The following is a 15,230-nucleotide window of genomic DNA, read 5'->3' as shown; positions in this document are numbered from 1 at the left end:
CTATTAAATTTTGTTTTATGCAGATTTGGTACCGTAGAAGTCTTCGTCCTAGTTTGGGATCTTATCTCACTGCCTTCTGTTTAAAAACAAAAAAGTTGAATATGATCTTCCAAAAACTGGCTCCACCTCAACCATCTATGTCTTCGACCATCACTATCAACAATCTGATCAGCTACAATCAGCCATGACCTTTTTCTACAGACTTGTGCATGGGTTTCATTGTCTTGCACTTATGAAGGTGTAAAAAAAGCAAGCCTGGTGTGCCTAGCAGAGAAATCACCACTTTCGCTGCTGCACACTGTGCTCTTTGTTATATTGCTTTGCTCAGATTTTTTCACCAAAGCTCAAGTCTCGATTTTATGTTGCAGCCTCAAAAACCCTCTACATTTGCAGTTGTCGAGCATCTTATTATATAAGATTTGAATAATCATATGACAACCTCTTAAAGGTATTCTTTAAATATTTGAAAAGATAGAAAGGGTCTTCTTTGTAGCTTAAGGATGGCTCTGTTTCACTTGCACTAATTGCTGCAGACTGTGGGTTTAAAAAAAAACTTCCAAACTGTATGTCACCTCTAAAACCTTTACCTGCTTATCAGATGGAAATGTAAATTAATATAAAAAAATAACAGCCCACATCTTTTTAAGAAACAACTTTTAGGTCAATTACCCAAGCCCTTACAAAGGTTTCATATGTTAAAAAGCTTTATGAATACAATCTGAAGGTCCAAACTTCATTTGCAAATCATGTCTTTCCTTTTATTTAAATTTTACACAGAGATCCATTCTTTTTCTGCAAGGCTTCACAAGGACAAAAATCTATCTAAACTGATTACCTAAATGTGCCTACTCATGTTATCGGCACTTGCATGCTTGTTTCTAAGGTCTAACAAGGAATGAATCATCCTGTGATGTCACTGTACGGACCACCAGCGCCCCCAGCAGGTTGACAGGTGTATTGCAGTCTAGATGACTAAAGATAACACCCGCCGTCCCCATAGAGACAGGCTCCTACAACAGCGCTGCAGACACACCGATCCCCTACACCTCATGTCAGAAGCGTTGACAGCTTTATTATGATACAGTCGCATTCGGCCTTTAATAATTTCCACGAAAACAGAATTCCGGATGGTTGCCAATCAGGTTTTTTATTATTGGATTAACGAGCATCAGCCGCCAGCCACCGCGTTATCCTGACAGGCCAGAGATTTGTGTAGCTGGACAGGGAGGAGTCTCCGTTATTCCTCCGTTAGCTGAAGCCAAGCCAGCATGTTGGCGTTTTAACAAAATACTCCAAGCTGTAGCTGCCGACAGGACCCAAATGTGCTCTTAGAGGTGAGTTTTTGTTATATTTGCTGTCTTACATTTCGAGGTGTGTGTGCTCAGTTTAGCTAGCTGACCTGCCGTCATTACGATGAACTTACGGTGCTACGTTAATGTTAGGTCCATCATTGTTCCTTCTGTCAAGCCTGCACTTGCTATAAAATGACAAACCGCAGCTGACAGTATATTGCAAATATTTTTTTTTAGTTACGGAGGTTTAGTTAGAAAACTATAGTGTTGTTTATGTTTAACACTGCTCAACACATAATCAGCTGAAAACCATGCAAGTAAATAGTGTCAGGGTGGGATTTAAAAGTGCATACATGGACGTGGCGTGTGAATCATGACTGGCACCAGGGACACATGAAGCTGTAGCAGGGTAGACCAAATGTGCCCATGTGTGTGATTTAATACATCACCAAAGCAGATGAGCCAGGCCCTGGTTGTTTTGTTCCTAATATCGATGATGTAATGCTGTTTGCTTCCACTAGCAGTAATATATTTGTGTCTCTCTGTGCAGGATGGATGTGAGTGCTGGTAGGGACAGCACCTGGAGGGGAGCAGCAGCAGCAGATGAAGATGATGGGGGAGGAGGAGGAGGCATGGAGGCTCAGGTTGTGCCGCTGGAGCTCTACGACTCTGCAAGGGCCAAAATAGACGCAAATCTCCGCTGGTTGTTTGCCAAAGCCTATGGTATAGGTAAGGCTTTCTCTTGAGTTTTCCTTGCACCACCGAGACTATGCTTTTACAAGGTAATTATATTTACCCTTATAGGATGTAAGCAGCCTCACACTGTATGTTATATTCTGTGGTGTATTAATACTATGACAGATTTGTGTGGTTTGACCTTAGAGACTTGCCGTACTTGTTGTTGAACCTCCTGCGCATGTCTTTGGACAACCCAGGAAGTGTTTTGCCCTCGTGGGAACATGGTAAAAGAGCTCCCAGTCCAATACTATATAAAGGTGGTTAAACGTGTGCATCGCCTCGTTATTTAAGTACACCACATAATTGGCGACGAGGAAATCGGTTTTTAGTTGGCAAAGAACAAGCAAGCTTTGCTCGTGAAGATGGCGCATTTTTCCCAAAGACCGGACGAGTTCAAGCCGGAGCAGGAAACGTGGTCTGCTTATGTTGAGCGCATGGAGTTGCTGTTTGAAGCTCATGATATAGCAGATGAGAAGAAGGTTCCCGTTTTGTTGAGCTCAGTCGGTGCGGCGACATATAGTCTTCTACGTAACCTGGTCCAGCCTGATAAACCTAAAGAGAAGACTTTTGACGAAATTGTGACCATTCTGAAGGATTACTATGAGCCAAAGCCGCTGGTCATAGCCGAGCGTTTCAGGTACCGTAAATGTGTGCAGAAGAGCAACCAGACGGTTACTGAATATGCCGCCGAGCTGCGCCAACTTGCCACAAAATGTGATTTCGGCGACAGGTTGGATGAGGCTCTACGTGACGGATTTGTCAGTGGAGTCGGTTCGGAGGCTTGCCAGCGGAAATTGCTCTCGGAGGATAGGCTAACTTTCGCAAGGGCTGTGGAGCTTGCAGTCAACATGGAGACAGCCCACCGAGATGCGCAACAGCTGAGGAAGGGCGAGGACGGCGCCGCATCAGTTCACAAAATGACGGAGAAGCAGATACGACGCCCGCTCTCAAAACAAGAGGGATGCTACAGATGTAAAGGCAAGAATCATAGCGCCAATGACTGTTACTATAAGTCTGTTAAATGCCATAAATGTGGCAAAATCGGACATGTTCAGAAAGCCTGCAGGGCTGGGGGACCGGTGCGAGAGAAACATAATAAAAAGGAGAAAACCGGTAAAAGTAAAGAAGGGAAGCTAACGGGCTACGTAAAGGCTGACGGCATAGAAGACGAAGTTCTCATGTATTCGGTCTTTACTGCTAGCGGCACGGGCCATCAGCCATACAAGGCCATGTTTGATGTAAATGGGACGAAAGTCCAGATGGAAATAGATACAGGAGCAGGAGTCAGCATAATCTCAGGAAGCGTGTATGAACAGTCATTCTCGCATGTACCACTAGAGGGCAGCAGCGTAACTCTAAAGGGCTACTCAGGAGAAACTATTCCGGTGAAAGGCCAGTTCATGGCTAAAGTGACATATGAAAATCAGACTGCTGACCTACCATTACTCGTGGTTGCTGGAGAAGGGCCTTCACTGTGTGGGCGAGAGTGGTTAAACCAGATCAGGCTGAACTGGAAAATGATCAAAAAAGTCACAGAAAAGGCAACACATCAGACAGCGCGGCCCAAGTCAATTCAAGATGTACTTGCTAAATATGATGATGTCTTCAGAAATGAATTGGGGACATTAAAGGACATTAAAGCAACCATTTCTGTAAAGCCTGATGCAGTGCCAAAGTTCCACAAAGCCCGTGTCCTGCCTTTTGCAATGAAGAAAAAGGTAGAAGAAGAACTGGAGCGCCTGGAAAAAGATGGCGTCATAAGCTCAGTGAAGCACAGCGAGTGGGCTGCTCCAGTAGTCCCCGTGTCCAAGCGGGATGGTGGACTCCGCCTATGTGGTGACTACAAGGTAACAGTGAACCAGGCTACAAATACAGAAACGTACCCACTACCACGCATTGAAGAGGTGCTGGCGGCGTTATGTGGTGGGAAGATATTCTCAAAAATAGACCTAGCAGCCGCATACCAACAGGTCCTCCTGGACGAAGAGTCAAAAAAATACACAACTGTGAACACACACAAAGGGCTGTTTGTGTACAATCGGCTTTGTTTTGGTATTAACTCGGCTGTCAGTATTTTCCAGAGGATCATGGAGAACTTGATGAAGGATCTCAATGTCGTGGTCTACCTGGATGACCTGCTCGTGATGGGCAAGGACGAAGCTGAGCATCTGATGAACCTGGAGAGAGTTCTGCGGCGGCTTCAAGAAAATGGCCTGAGAGTGAAAAAGTCAAAGTGTGACTTCGGTAAGACACAGATCGAATACCTAGGTCACGTGTTGGATGGCAGAGGAGTCTACCCCTCCAAGGACAAGGTCAGAGCCATACATGATGCTCCAGCCCCCATTAACGTCAAAGAGCTAAGGGCTTTTCTAGGGCTAGTGAACTACTATGGACGCTTTGTGCCACAACAAAGCACCGTGTTAGCCCCACTCTACAGACTTCTAAAGGGCCAAACAAAATGGAGATGGAGTAAAGTGGAGCAGAGCGCTTTTGATAAGTGCAAAGAGCTGTTAACAAGTGACAAGGTGTTAATTCACTATGATCCACGCCTGCCACTTTCTCTTGCATGTGACGCTTCAGCATACGGGATTGGAGCTGTTATTCAGCACACAACACCTGATGGATATGAGCATCCAATAGCTTATGCTTCGCGAACGCTCTCACCAGCGGAGAAGAACTACTCACAGATAGAGAAGGAGGCGTTAAGCCTGGTGTATGGAGTAAAGAAGTTCCATCAATACCTGTGGGGGCGTAAATTCAACTTGGTCACTGACCACAAGCCCCTGCTCACGCTATTTGGAGAACGTAAAGGGCTCCCTACAATGGCAGCAGCGCGCATTCAGAGATGGGCCATCACACTGTCTGCTTATGACTACTGCATAACCTACCGACAGTCAGAGGAGCACGGCAATGCTGATGGCCTGTCTCGTGTCCCACTGCCTGAAACCACAGACGCAGGAACAGGCACAATGACAGCTTGCCTAAATGCACTGATCTGTGAACACCTCGACGGGGCACCACTGAATGCAAAACAGATTTCCAGAGCAACTCGTAAAGACATGGAACTCTCAAGGCTGCACAGATACATCATGGAAGGATGGCCAAAGGAAATACCCGAAGAGCTGAGAGTGTATTTCAAAAAGAGAGAGGAACTGTCCGTTGAGCAGGGCTGTGTGCTATGGGGAACAAGAGTAGTAGTCCCTACAAAACTGAGGAATGCAGTGTTAAAAGAGATCCACAGCGGACACCCTGGCATTGTAAAAATGAAAACAGTTGCAAGACAATATGTCTGGTGGCCACATGTAGACTTCGATGTTGAAAAGGTCTGCAAGCAGTGTGAGACATGCCAGCTGGAACAACGCATGCCGCGGCAAGTCCCTCTGCACCCCTGGGAATTTCCGGGAGGGGCATGGAAGAGGCTTCATGTTGACTTTGCAGGCCCATTCATGGGTCATCAGTTCATGATAGTGGTTGACGCATATTCAAAGTGGTTGGAGGTTTTCAAGATGTCACAAATAACCTCTTCCTTAACCATTTCGAGGCTTAAGAGACTTTTTGCATCATACGGAATACCAGAGCAAATCGTCACTGACAACGGCACAACTTTCACATCAGATGAGTTTCAGCAGTTTATTAAAAGAAACGGCATTCTTCACACAACTGGTGCACCAAGGCATCCAGCTACAAATGGCCTAGCTGAAAGATACGTCGCTACATTCAAAGCAGGCATGAAGAAGCTTGCTGGGGAGGATTTGAGTGTGGAAGACAAAGTCCCACACTTCCTACTGCGGTATCGCACAACTCCCAACAGTGCAACCGGAGAGTCACCTGCGGACTTACACCTTAAGAGGCATGTACGCACGCGGTTGGACTTCCTGAAACCGAGCATCACAGAGAGGGTTAGGAGGAGACAATACCAGCAGAAGGACGAACACGACGGCCGAGCTACTGAGAGACAGTTTGATGTGGATGATCCTGTATATCTGCGCAACACTGCAGGGGAAAACCCCAAGTGGATTCCAGGAGTGGTGACACAACAGACTGGGCCGGTGTCGTACAGAGTTCAAGGAGAGAGAACTGACCAGGTGTACAGGCGTCACGGAGACCAGCTGAGACCGCGCTACCATAACGACGTTTTAGATCTAGATCCTGAAGATGCAGCACAGTCAGCTGAACAGGAGCACGGCTTAGGTGAACCGGAGCCTGCACCACCTGTGCCACAAGTTTTTGAGTCGAGGCAGCCTGAGCCGCCTGATCCAGAGACAGTGACTTTGAGGCGTTCAGGGCGTGCGACTAGGCCACCAGCACGCTACAGAGAATAACTGAGATGCTGGAAAATGTTTAGTTATTAACGAGGGTTAGTTATTTGTTTGAGTTATGTAAGAATTAATATGCAGTAGTGAACAGCTAACCAGGGAATGATACACTTAGAGAGAAATGTTGTGTAAAGAATGTGCTACTTTTAGTTGATGTTTTGCATTGGGCAAGTACAGTTACGGCACTGTGTTGAAGTTACTTTATTCTAAGGGGGGAGGTAATGTGGTGTATTAATACTATGACAGATTTGTGTGGTTTGACCTTAGAGACTTGCCGTACTTGTTGTTGAACCTCCTGCGCATGTCTTTGGACAACCCAGGAAGTGTTTTGCCCTCGTGGGAACATGGTAAAAGAGCTCCCAGTCCAATACTATATAAAGGTGGTTAAACGTGTGCATCGCCTCGTTATTTAAGTACACCACATATTCTATATTGTATTAGTAGATGAGCTATGTAAACCGTCTAATTTTAATCAGACAGTTAGGACAGTTTAATCTTCTGACACAAAAAGCAAAAACAACAGTCACATATAGAGATTATTTGTTTATTTCAGACTCAAGTATCAGATTTTTTCACCAATAGTTATTTCTATTACTCTTACCAAGCCTGGCAAGTATGATGTGACATATGTATCATTGGTTATTCCTAATAAATCAATTTGTTTTTAGTTCAGATAATTAGCAAAGATTATTAATGTGTGGGCTGTAACAGTTTGTAGATCATTTACAGTGGAAACAGGCTGTTATAACATGTAATAGTGATTAAATCAATTAAAACTGAATTGTGCACATTTACTGTCATTGTGAATTGGTAAAAGGAATCAGAAATAAGAGCTATTTAAAAAGGGCTATTTTTATTTTGGTCGACAGGAAATATTTTTGTTACAAGAATCTTGTGAATCTGAATCTTTTTATCAAAGTAAGTGATGATGCATTACTTAGTTGCAGCTGTATGGCAGACAAGTGAGATAACTACCATTTTACTACTAGCTGTTTAAATAAGCCACCCACCTCACTTTGCATCTTGCCAGAAGATCAGTTTAGTTAGCAGGTGACTAACTTTAGTAATCTAGAAATAAGTCATACTAATTAACTACAGTATATGTTTTTTTGCTCTGTGGAGGTGTTTATTTGCCTCTCTCTGATAAAAGTAAAAAGTTGATTACTTAAGTCACCTTAAAGTGTGCCAGTGTCAGCTGATTTCGACTCCAGTCCTCTTTTATTCCAAAAGGATGGAGAGGGTATGGCTTAGTTAGATGGATTAGTAGTAAAAATAGTGCAACTTGGTCCAAAATGACAAACATGACTTAATCAATCTCCAATTTTAACACGAAAGAGCTCATATTAAAGGGTTTACAGACCTATTAATGGACTGAATAATTTACAGACCAAATTAGAAATCTGTCATTGCCCTGTTTGTAATAATTTGTGCCACAAAAAATATTTGTATGAGTATATTTTTTCTGTGCCTTTCTGAGGAAAATATTACAAAACCACACCTGATGTTCCCCAGAACTTTATGCTTCTGAGTAGAAAACTTAGGCTGACATCTTGTAATCAGTCTTTAACACAGCCAGTTGCCTTGTCAGCTCTGAGGTCTGTTTAAAAAATTTGAAGTAATTGTGCTACATCACAAGTAGGTCCTCAAATATAGGTTTTTGTGTCACTCACTGGCTGCTCTCTAAGGAGTGTGAGCACTAGGTCAGATGTGCTGGTAATACAGCCCTGTGAGTTACTATCATTGTTATGAGCGTGACAATGAAGTATTTGGAAGGAGAGACTGAGGTAGCATTTTAGTAATGGAAGACTCACCGGTATCATATCCGTTTTATGAGTGACGGAAGTGTTCCCCTCCATGTGGTGCTGTTGGACTGGATGACTCAGTGAAATGATGTTGAGATGGGTGAAAAACCCTGTTCTATCCTCTTCTAAATACATTAAAACATAGCTTTTGTTCTTAAAGTGAAGTAAAAACGTTCCAAATTTGAAAAAAATACAAAAACAAAACAGTGTCATACCACAGTAGCATGACAAAAATCACAAGATCAGCTGGAGAACTTTATACTTTAGCATCAGTGTATTTAGTATTTTGGTCTTTGCTTTGCAGGCTGAATTAATTACTCTCAGCACTGTTGTTACTCAACACTGTGTTGTTCTAGGACAGAGATCAGCTGCCCATAATAAACACCAAATCATCACTAGCACCGTGCCAAGTTTCCTGCCTTCTTTAATCTGATCCAGTCCTTCTTACTTTGGTGTGGCGGGGACACTGAGAAGTATTTAAACAACAAACTGATTTCAAGCTCTAAGTGCACAACAACAAAGATAGAACATGTGTTTTTACTGACACCTTGAAATTACCATAACTTCAAAAGGTTCTGAAAGCACGTGATACCCAACCACAACAGAATGCAATGTTTAGCTAATTTCATGAACCAGTATTTTACTCACACTACAGCTTAAAAATATTGAGAATGACACATTTTACAATTTCATAAAACACATAAGTTCATCATGGGCCATGTTTACCACAGTTCAGCTCCCCTCCTCTTTTAACCCCTTAAAATCCTGCAATTTTTGGATAAAACAGGTTTTAATTGATACAAGACTTGTTGTGGACCAACTATTTTACTGGACTACTTTTACGGGATCATTGCTGATGTAACGGGACTGTTTTTGTTGCAGTATCATCTGCTACTGGAGTACTGTATGGCTTCAAATATAAAACTGCATTTGTGACTGGTTTAAAATAAGTGTTTACTGAATCAACGTTTCTGATTGTAGCCTGGAACGGTACAGATCATACAAATCTTAAGAGTCTTAGTTTTCCAATGGCGTATAACATGTAGAAGTACTTGGAAGGAATACTGAGTAAATTACATATTCATTTGTCATGTCCTGCCCACTGGACATGGTACCACTGGGTTAACAACAATCTGCAAACATCTGGGAAAAGAGAGAGCCAGTTACTGGACCTTCCTGGGTGGAGATTGTTTTCTTTGTCAGATTTTGTGTTTCATGATGCGACAGTTCCAGTTGGTGATAGATCTGGGTTCACATATGGCTTCTTCTTTGCTTTAAGGAGCTTTAACCTGGATGTGTGGATGACACAGCAAGCTGTGTTCCTAAACACAGTTTTCTCAAATAATTGTGATTACTAAAGATAATTGTGCTCCTTGCTATATTCTTTTTCGTATTAAAACAGCTGGGCGAAACTAACAGAAACGTCTTATTTCCAAATTGTTTTAAACCATTTGATACAGCTGACTGACTGAACAAGTTTATGCTCTTTTAAAGACGTCATCTTGCTCTCTTGACTGCTGTGGATGTGATGCATTTGTTGTTTGCAATTTTTATTGAAAACAAATGCAACCTATAAAAACAACCTATAAATGTTTGTTGTTCTTTGTTAAAGTTTGTGAATTAATAAATTATTTGTAGCCTCAAAATATAATAGAAAAAAAGAATTTCACAATTATGACAGACCTACTGACATTCATAACGTTATACTGTATATCTTATACTGACTCTCAGGAGAAATGTGTACACTACTCTCCAAAAAACATGTCAGAATCATGTTTTTTGTAGGGAGATGGCAAAAGCATAACTTCTTAAAATGATGGTCTGCTGTCACAAAATGTGCCCGTTTGCACACAAACCAGAACTTATTTACCCTTTTTTTTTGAAGATTAAATTTATCATAGTTGATACACTTTGTGTTTACAACAACCTTGTTAATCAGAATTGGTGCATCCTAGTCAAGCCTGGTAACTTTATTACTGTACTTAATCATACCTAATGTTACTGCGCTTGCAAAATACATTCACGCCCCCCTGGTTAATTGGTCAGCGTGTTGGGCTGCCATTCGACAGCAACTCACAAACACAGCAGGGCTGAGAGGTCTGTGTGCTGGTGTAAAAGCCAGCACAACCAGTCACATGTTTAAGTGTTTAATGGGATTGGACCTGAGGGCTTGCTTCATGTTCAACACAGCCTGTTTGTTTAGACTCATGACATCTTTATTAATGGCTCTGGAGAAACAAAACCATTGATAAATTTTGCACTGAAAACTGGAGAAAGCATTTATTTATTTATTGATATAAAAATAAATGGTGAGTATAACAGATTTGTCATTTGAAGTCATTTCAGCATTAAATGTCTCCGGGGTTTCACATATTTACTTTTTCAGCCTGTAGCCTGTCAGTTAATAAATAAATGCACAAATTCTTTATTTACTGCATACATAGAGGATGTAATCTTAATAGGTTATAATTTATACACTCGTGGACAAAATTGTTAGTACTCTTTGGTTACTAAAAGAAAAAATGAAAATGGTCACAGAAATAACTTGAATTTGACAAAAGTAATAATAAATAAAAATTCTATGAAATTTAACCAATGAAAGTAGAGATTGCTTATCCACCATGCTTCAATAGAATTATTTAAAAAAATAAACTAATGAAACAGGCCTGGACAAAAATGATGGTACCCTTAACTTAATATTTTGTTGCACAACCTTTTGAGGCAATAGGATTTAGGTCACGGCTCATAGAAGGCCACTTTAGAATAGTCCAATGTTTTCCTCTTAGCCATTCTTGGGTGATTTTAGCTGTGTTTTGGGCCATTGTCCTGTTGCAAAACCCTTGACCTGCGACTGAGACCAAGCTTTCTGACACTGGCCAGCACATTTCCCTCTAGAATCCCTCGATAGTCTTGAGATTTCATTGTACCTGCACAGATTCAAGACACCCTGTGCCAAATACAACAAAGCAGCCCCAGAACATAACAGAGCCTCCTCCATGTTTCACAGTAGGGACGGTGTTCTTTTCTGGATATGCTTCACTTATTCAGTCGGTAAACATGGAGCTGATGTGCCTTGGCAAAAAGTTTCATTTTTGTCTCATCTGTCCATCGGACATTCTCCCAGAAGCTTTGTGGCTTGTCAACATGTAGTTTGGCAAATTCCAATTCCAATCAGGCTTTTTTATGGTTTGTTTTCAACAATGGTGTCCTCCTTGGTCGTTACTTATTAAGTCTACTTTGGCTCAAACAACGACGGATGGTGCGATCTGACACTGATGTTCCTTGAGCTTGAAGTTCACCTTTAATCTCTTTAGAAGTTTTTCTGGGCTCTTTTGTTACCGTTCGTATTATCCGTCTCTTTGATTTGTCATCAATTTTCTTCCTGTGGCCACGTCCAGGGAGCTTGGCTACAGTCCCATGGATTTTAAATTTCTGAATAATATGTGCAACTGTAGTCTCAGGTACATCAAGCTGCTTGGAGATGGTCTTATAGCCTTTACCTTTAACATGCTTATCTATAACTTTCTTTCTGATCTCCTGAGACAACTCTTTCCTTTGCTTCCTCTTGAGTGCGGTACACACCATGTCACCAAACAGCACAGTGACTACCTGTAGCTTATATATAGGCCCACTGACTGATTACAAGGTTGTAGACACCTGTGATGCTAATTAGTGGACACACCTTGGATTAACATGTCCCTTTGGTCACATTATTTTCAGTCTTTTGTAGGGGTACCATCATTTTTGTCCAGGCCTGTTTCATGAGTTTATTTTTTTAAATAATTCTCTTGAAGCATGGCTGAAAAGCAATGTCTGACTTTCATTGGTTAAATTTCATAGAATTTTTTTTTTATTACTGCTTTTGTCAGATTCAAGTTATTTCTGTGACTATTTTGAGTTTTTCTTTCATTAACCGAAGGGTACTAACAATTTTGTCCACGTGTGTACAAAGGTGGATATTTAAAAAGTAAGTACTGAAATTTGTAAACTTAGCACAAAAAAAGAATGTTTTTGTCTGGATGATTATTTCTCTGCTCTAATAATACCGGATGGTGTTGTATTATACATTGTTGGAAAGTCTGATTAATTATCTTTACAACTATGAATAATCGATAAGGATCGTACTTCTGTGGAATGAGCAACACAGATAAATGTGTTGGTAGTGCCCCCAAAAATGTGCTGAAATCCCCTGCAATATTCTTCTGTCGATATTTACTCTTGTTTTTAATTTTGTCCACTATCAAATTCTGGAGGTACTCTGTGATGATGCTGGCTCTTTCCAGCATGGTCCTCCTGGAGGATATAATTTGGTCACAGATTCTGGAGATATGGGATCACAACTAGCTTCAGAATATCATTCTGACACGTCTGATACGCCAGTCATATACCTGGGACTGGCACAGCTGGTAGCACTTGCATCTCAAACAGTGAATACCAACAGGAGAATATTGCAGGGGATTTTAGTACACATTTAACTGTGTTGTTCTTTCTACAGGTGCATGATCCTTCACATTCTTTCATACCTCGTTGGAAAATTGACTCATCAGGCTTTCCAACAATGTATAATACAACACCAACTGGCATTATTAAAATATAAAAAATAATCAACTAGACACAAATTTCTTTACATTTTGTGCTAAGTTTATGTTATAGAAATCATACTGAAACAATAACAGAAACATATGAATCCCTGTAATTTCATTCATTCAAAAGCTGAATATTTTACATTTGAAAATAAATCTTGTCATATAATTGACAATTTAATCCTGACCAGTTTACTTTCACGCTACATAGACATTGATAAATATATGTAAAATGTTCATATTTACTAATTAAACAAATTGCTGTAAGATGCAAACACTTTATGTAAATGATTGATCCAAAACAGCAGCATATTATCATATTATCTCTAGATGTTGGCTCTGAATGTACAATAATTACATCACATAATTAATGCGCTAATGCTTTTAAATCTAACATGTATGAACACTGTTGTCTGAACACTGCCAGGTCATGTTTGTAAATGAGAACTAGTTCTCAAACATTTTTTTACCTGGTTAAATAAAGGTTAAATAAAATAAAATTGTGTGTGCTCATAATTTGTATCATTCCATATTATGTGAAAAGTGTGTTTTCTACAGCGATACATTTAAAGCTTAAGTTGCATTAAACCTAAAAACCTGATTGATTTGCTCCAGCCTTTCCATTATTTCCTGCAGGGTGGGACTCTTAGGTGTGTCTGTGGTCGATTCAGTATAGAGGCTGTGTTGTCTCAGTCTCAGGGAAACTCTTCCACCAAGCTGTCTTATTTGATGGGAGAGTTGTTTCTTTCCATTGCAGAGTCTGACAGCCCAGTGTCTGACAACCCTGCCTCGACTGCCAGCAAGATCTCTGCTGGTTGGTTTGACCTAGTGTCAGAAAGAATAGGAACAGAGACTTTACATACACATATCTCTTGTTAATTCCACTCATATTCTCACCAGGGTGGGTCTAAATGCTTGGAATAGGTGGATAATACATTTCTAAGGATTGTTTTCACCTAGGATTAGAGAACAGCACCTGCCTCGCCTTTCAGTTCTTCTTACCATACACACTCAGACAAACACCTCCTGGTGTCAGGGACCATTAACTGATCCAGTAAGCAGAAGATGGGACAGCATCCCTGCCCCCACCTTCAGCCATGCCAGCATTTCCCATCTCCACAGCAACCAGAAAGGACGAAAGGGCATTGTGGGACAGCTGAGGCTGAGGAGACGTTTAGGTAAAGAATAGTGAAAGGGTTGGAGAAAAACAAGGCAGATGAAATCAGACTTGACGTGGTGTAAAAGAGCGTTTTCTCACACGATCTGGATTCTCTTGTGCATGTGGCTGAGCTATATCAGCCGAGAGTGAAGAGGAAACTGTATGTAGACCAAGTGCTAAGCATGCAGTGTGCTTTGAAAGGCACAGCTGAGGTCTTCACGGTGTGTTGTAGTTTTTATCCAAGACTGCTGTGTGGTGTATTTTCACTTCCTCTAATATGAAGCAAAATAATATTAATGCTTTGGTTTATTTGTGCTTTAATGGCTTCAGAGCAACTAGATATTGATGGAAGAATACTGCAGTCTTGTTGTTCACCTTATTTATCTGGTTTTGACATTATAATGAGCATTAATACAAAATATGATATACTTCATTTCATTGCTAAAATTTGGATATTTGTGACTCGATAGATACACAAACAAAATTACCATTAAGACCTTCCATTGCATTATTACTGTGTATGAGCAACTACAGATTGATGGTGATGTTGAAAGCAGTTCATCACAATCTGGTGTGATCTATGTTAGGCCACCTAAGAGATTGGCACTAATGACAAAGGACTATTTTGCAGTTTTGCAGATATACACTTATTTACTTTCTGCTGAGATTTTTATAAATTATAAATTACCTCAGCAATTACCTTAGCTCTGCATTAGGACTGGAAACGGAAGCAAACTATCAGCCTTCTTCTACAAAGGTAAAATAACACTTGCATATCTATTCTGTTTTGTTTGTTTAAAAGAAAATGTAAAATATCAAAGCCACTCTGCTTATTGCTCAACGTTTTTCTTGGTGCTGATGAAGGAGATCATAGAAGAGAAGTTTACCACTAGTACTGGCATCTAGCCACTATTTATTGATAATAAGTAAAAATATATATATACTTTGTTAATTGATTAACTTGAGAGGTGCTTGTTGACAATTAGTATATTTAACAGGGACAATATACAGCAGCATTAATCACAGAAGAAAATACGCTTGTAACTGACTGTAGCTTAAACACAATATAGAGCACATATACAGTTAATAGTAAGGAAAAAAACTGCATTACATAGTAAAAAATACAGTAAAAAAGTAGACAGTTATTTTTAAACTCAGGACAACAGAGAAAGCAACTCATTTTAGTCTTGATGTCAAGTTAAATTTACCACATCCCTACTCCTGTTTCATAGTTGAACAAACATGAGTGCTATTGATCCTTTCATCTTTTTTTTTTTTTTTTTTTTTTTTTACTTGTCCTGTCCAGCATCATAGCAAGCAAAATGATAATCTGGTTGCTG

General features: G+C 40.5%; 1 protein-coding gene across 6 annotated transcripts in view; it reads left to right on the top strand.

Moving 5' to 3' along the window:
- Nucleotides 1-993: 993 nt before the first annotated feature.
- LOC121630323 (calmodulin-regulated spectrin-associated protein 1-B-like) overlaps nucleotides 994-15,230 on the top strand; it is a 30,007-nt gene continuing 15,770 nt past the window's right edge. For all 6 annotated transcript variants that reach the window (XM_041970565.1, XM_041970562.1, XM_041970563.1 and 3 more), the window contains exons 1-2: nucleotides 994-1,334; nucleotides 1,843-2,021. In XM_041970565.1, the coding sequence (XP_041826499.1) occupies nucleotides 1,844-2,021 (178 nt within the window). In that variant the 5' untranslated portion in view covers nucleotides 994-1,334; nucleotide 1,843. The remainder of the gene's footprint in view (nucleotides 1,335-1,842; nucleotides 2,022-15,230) is intronic.

This window comes from Melanotaenia boesemani, chromosome 19 (assembly GCF_017639745.1).
Source record: "Melanotaenia boesemani isolate fMelBoe1 chromosome 19, fMelBoe1.pri, whole genome shotgun sequence".
NCBI classification, from domain to species: Eukaryota; Metazoa; Chordata; class Actinopteri; order Atheriniformes; family Melanotaeniidae; genus Melanotaenia; species Melanotaenia boesemani.
This window is presented reverse-complemented; position numbering and strand designations above follow the sequence as displayed.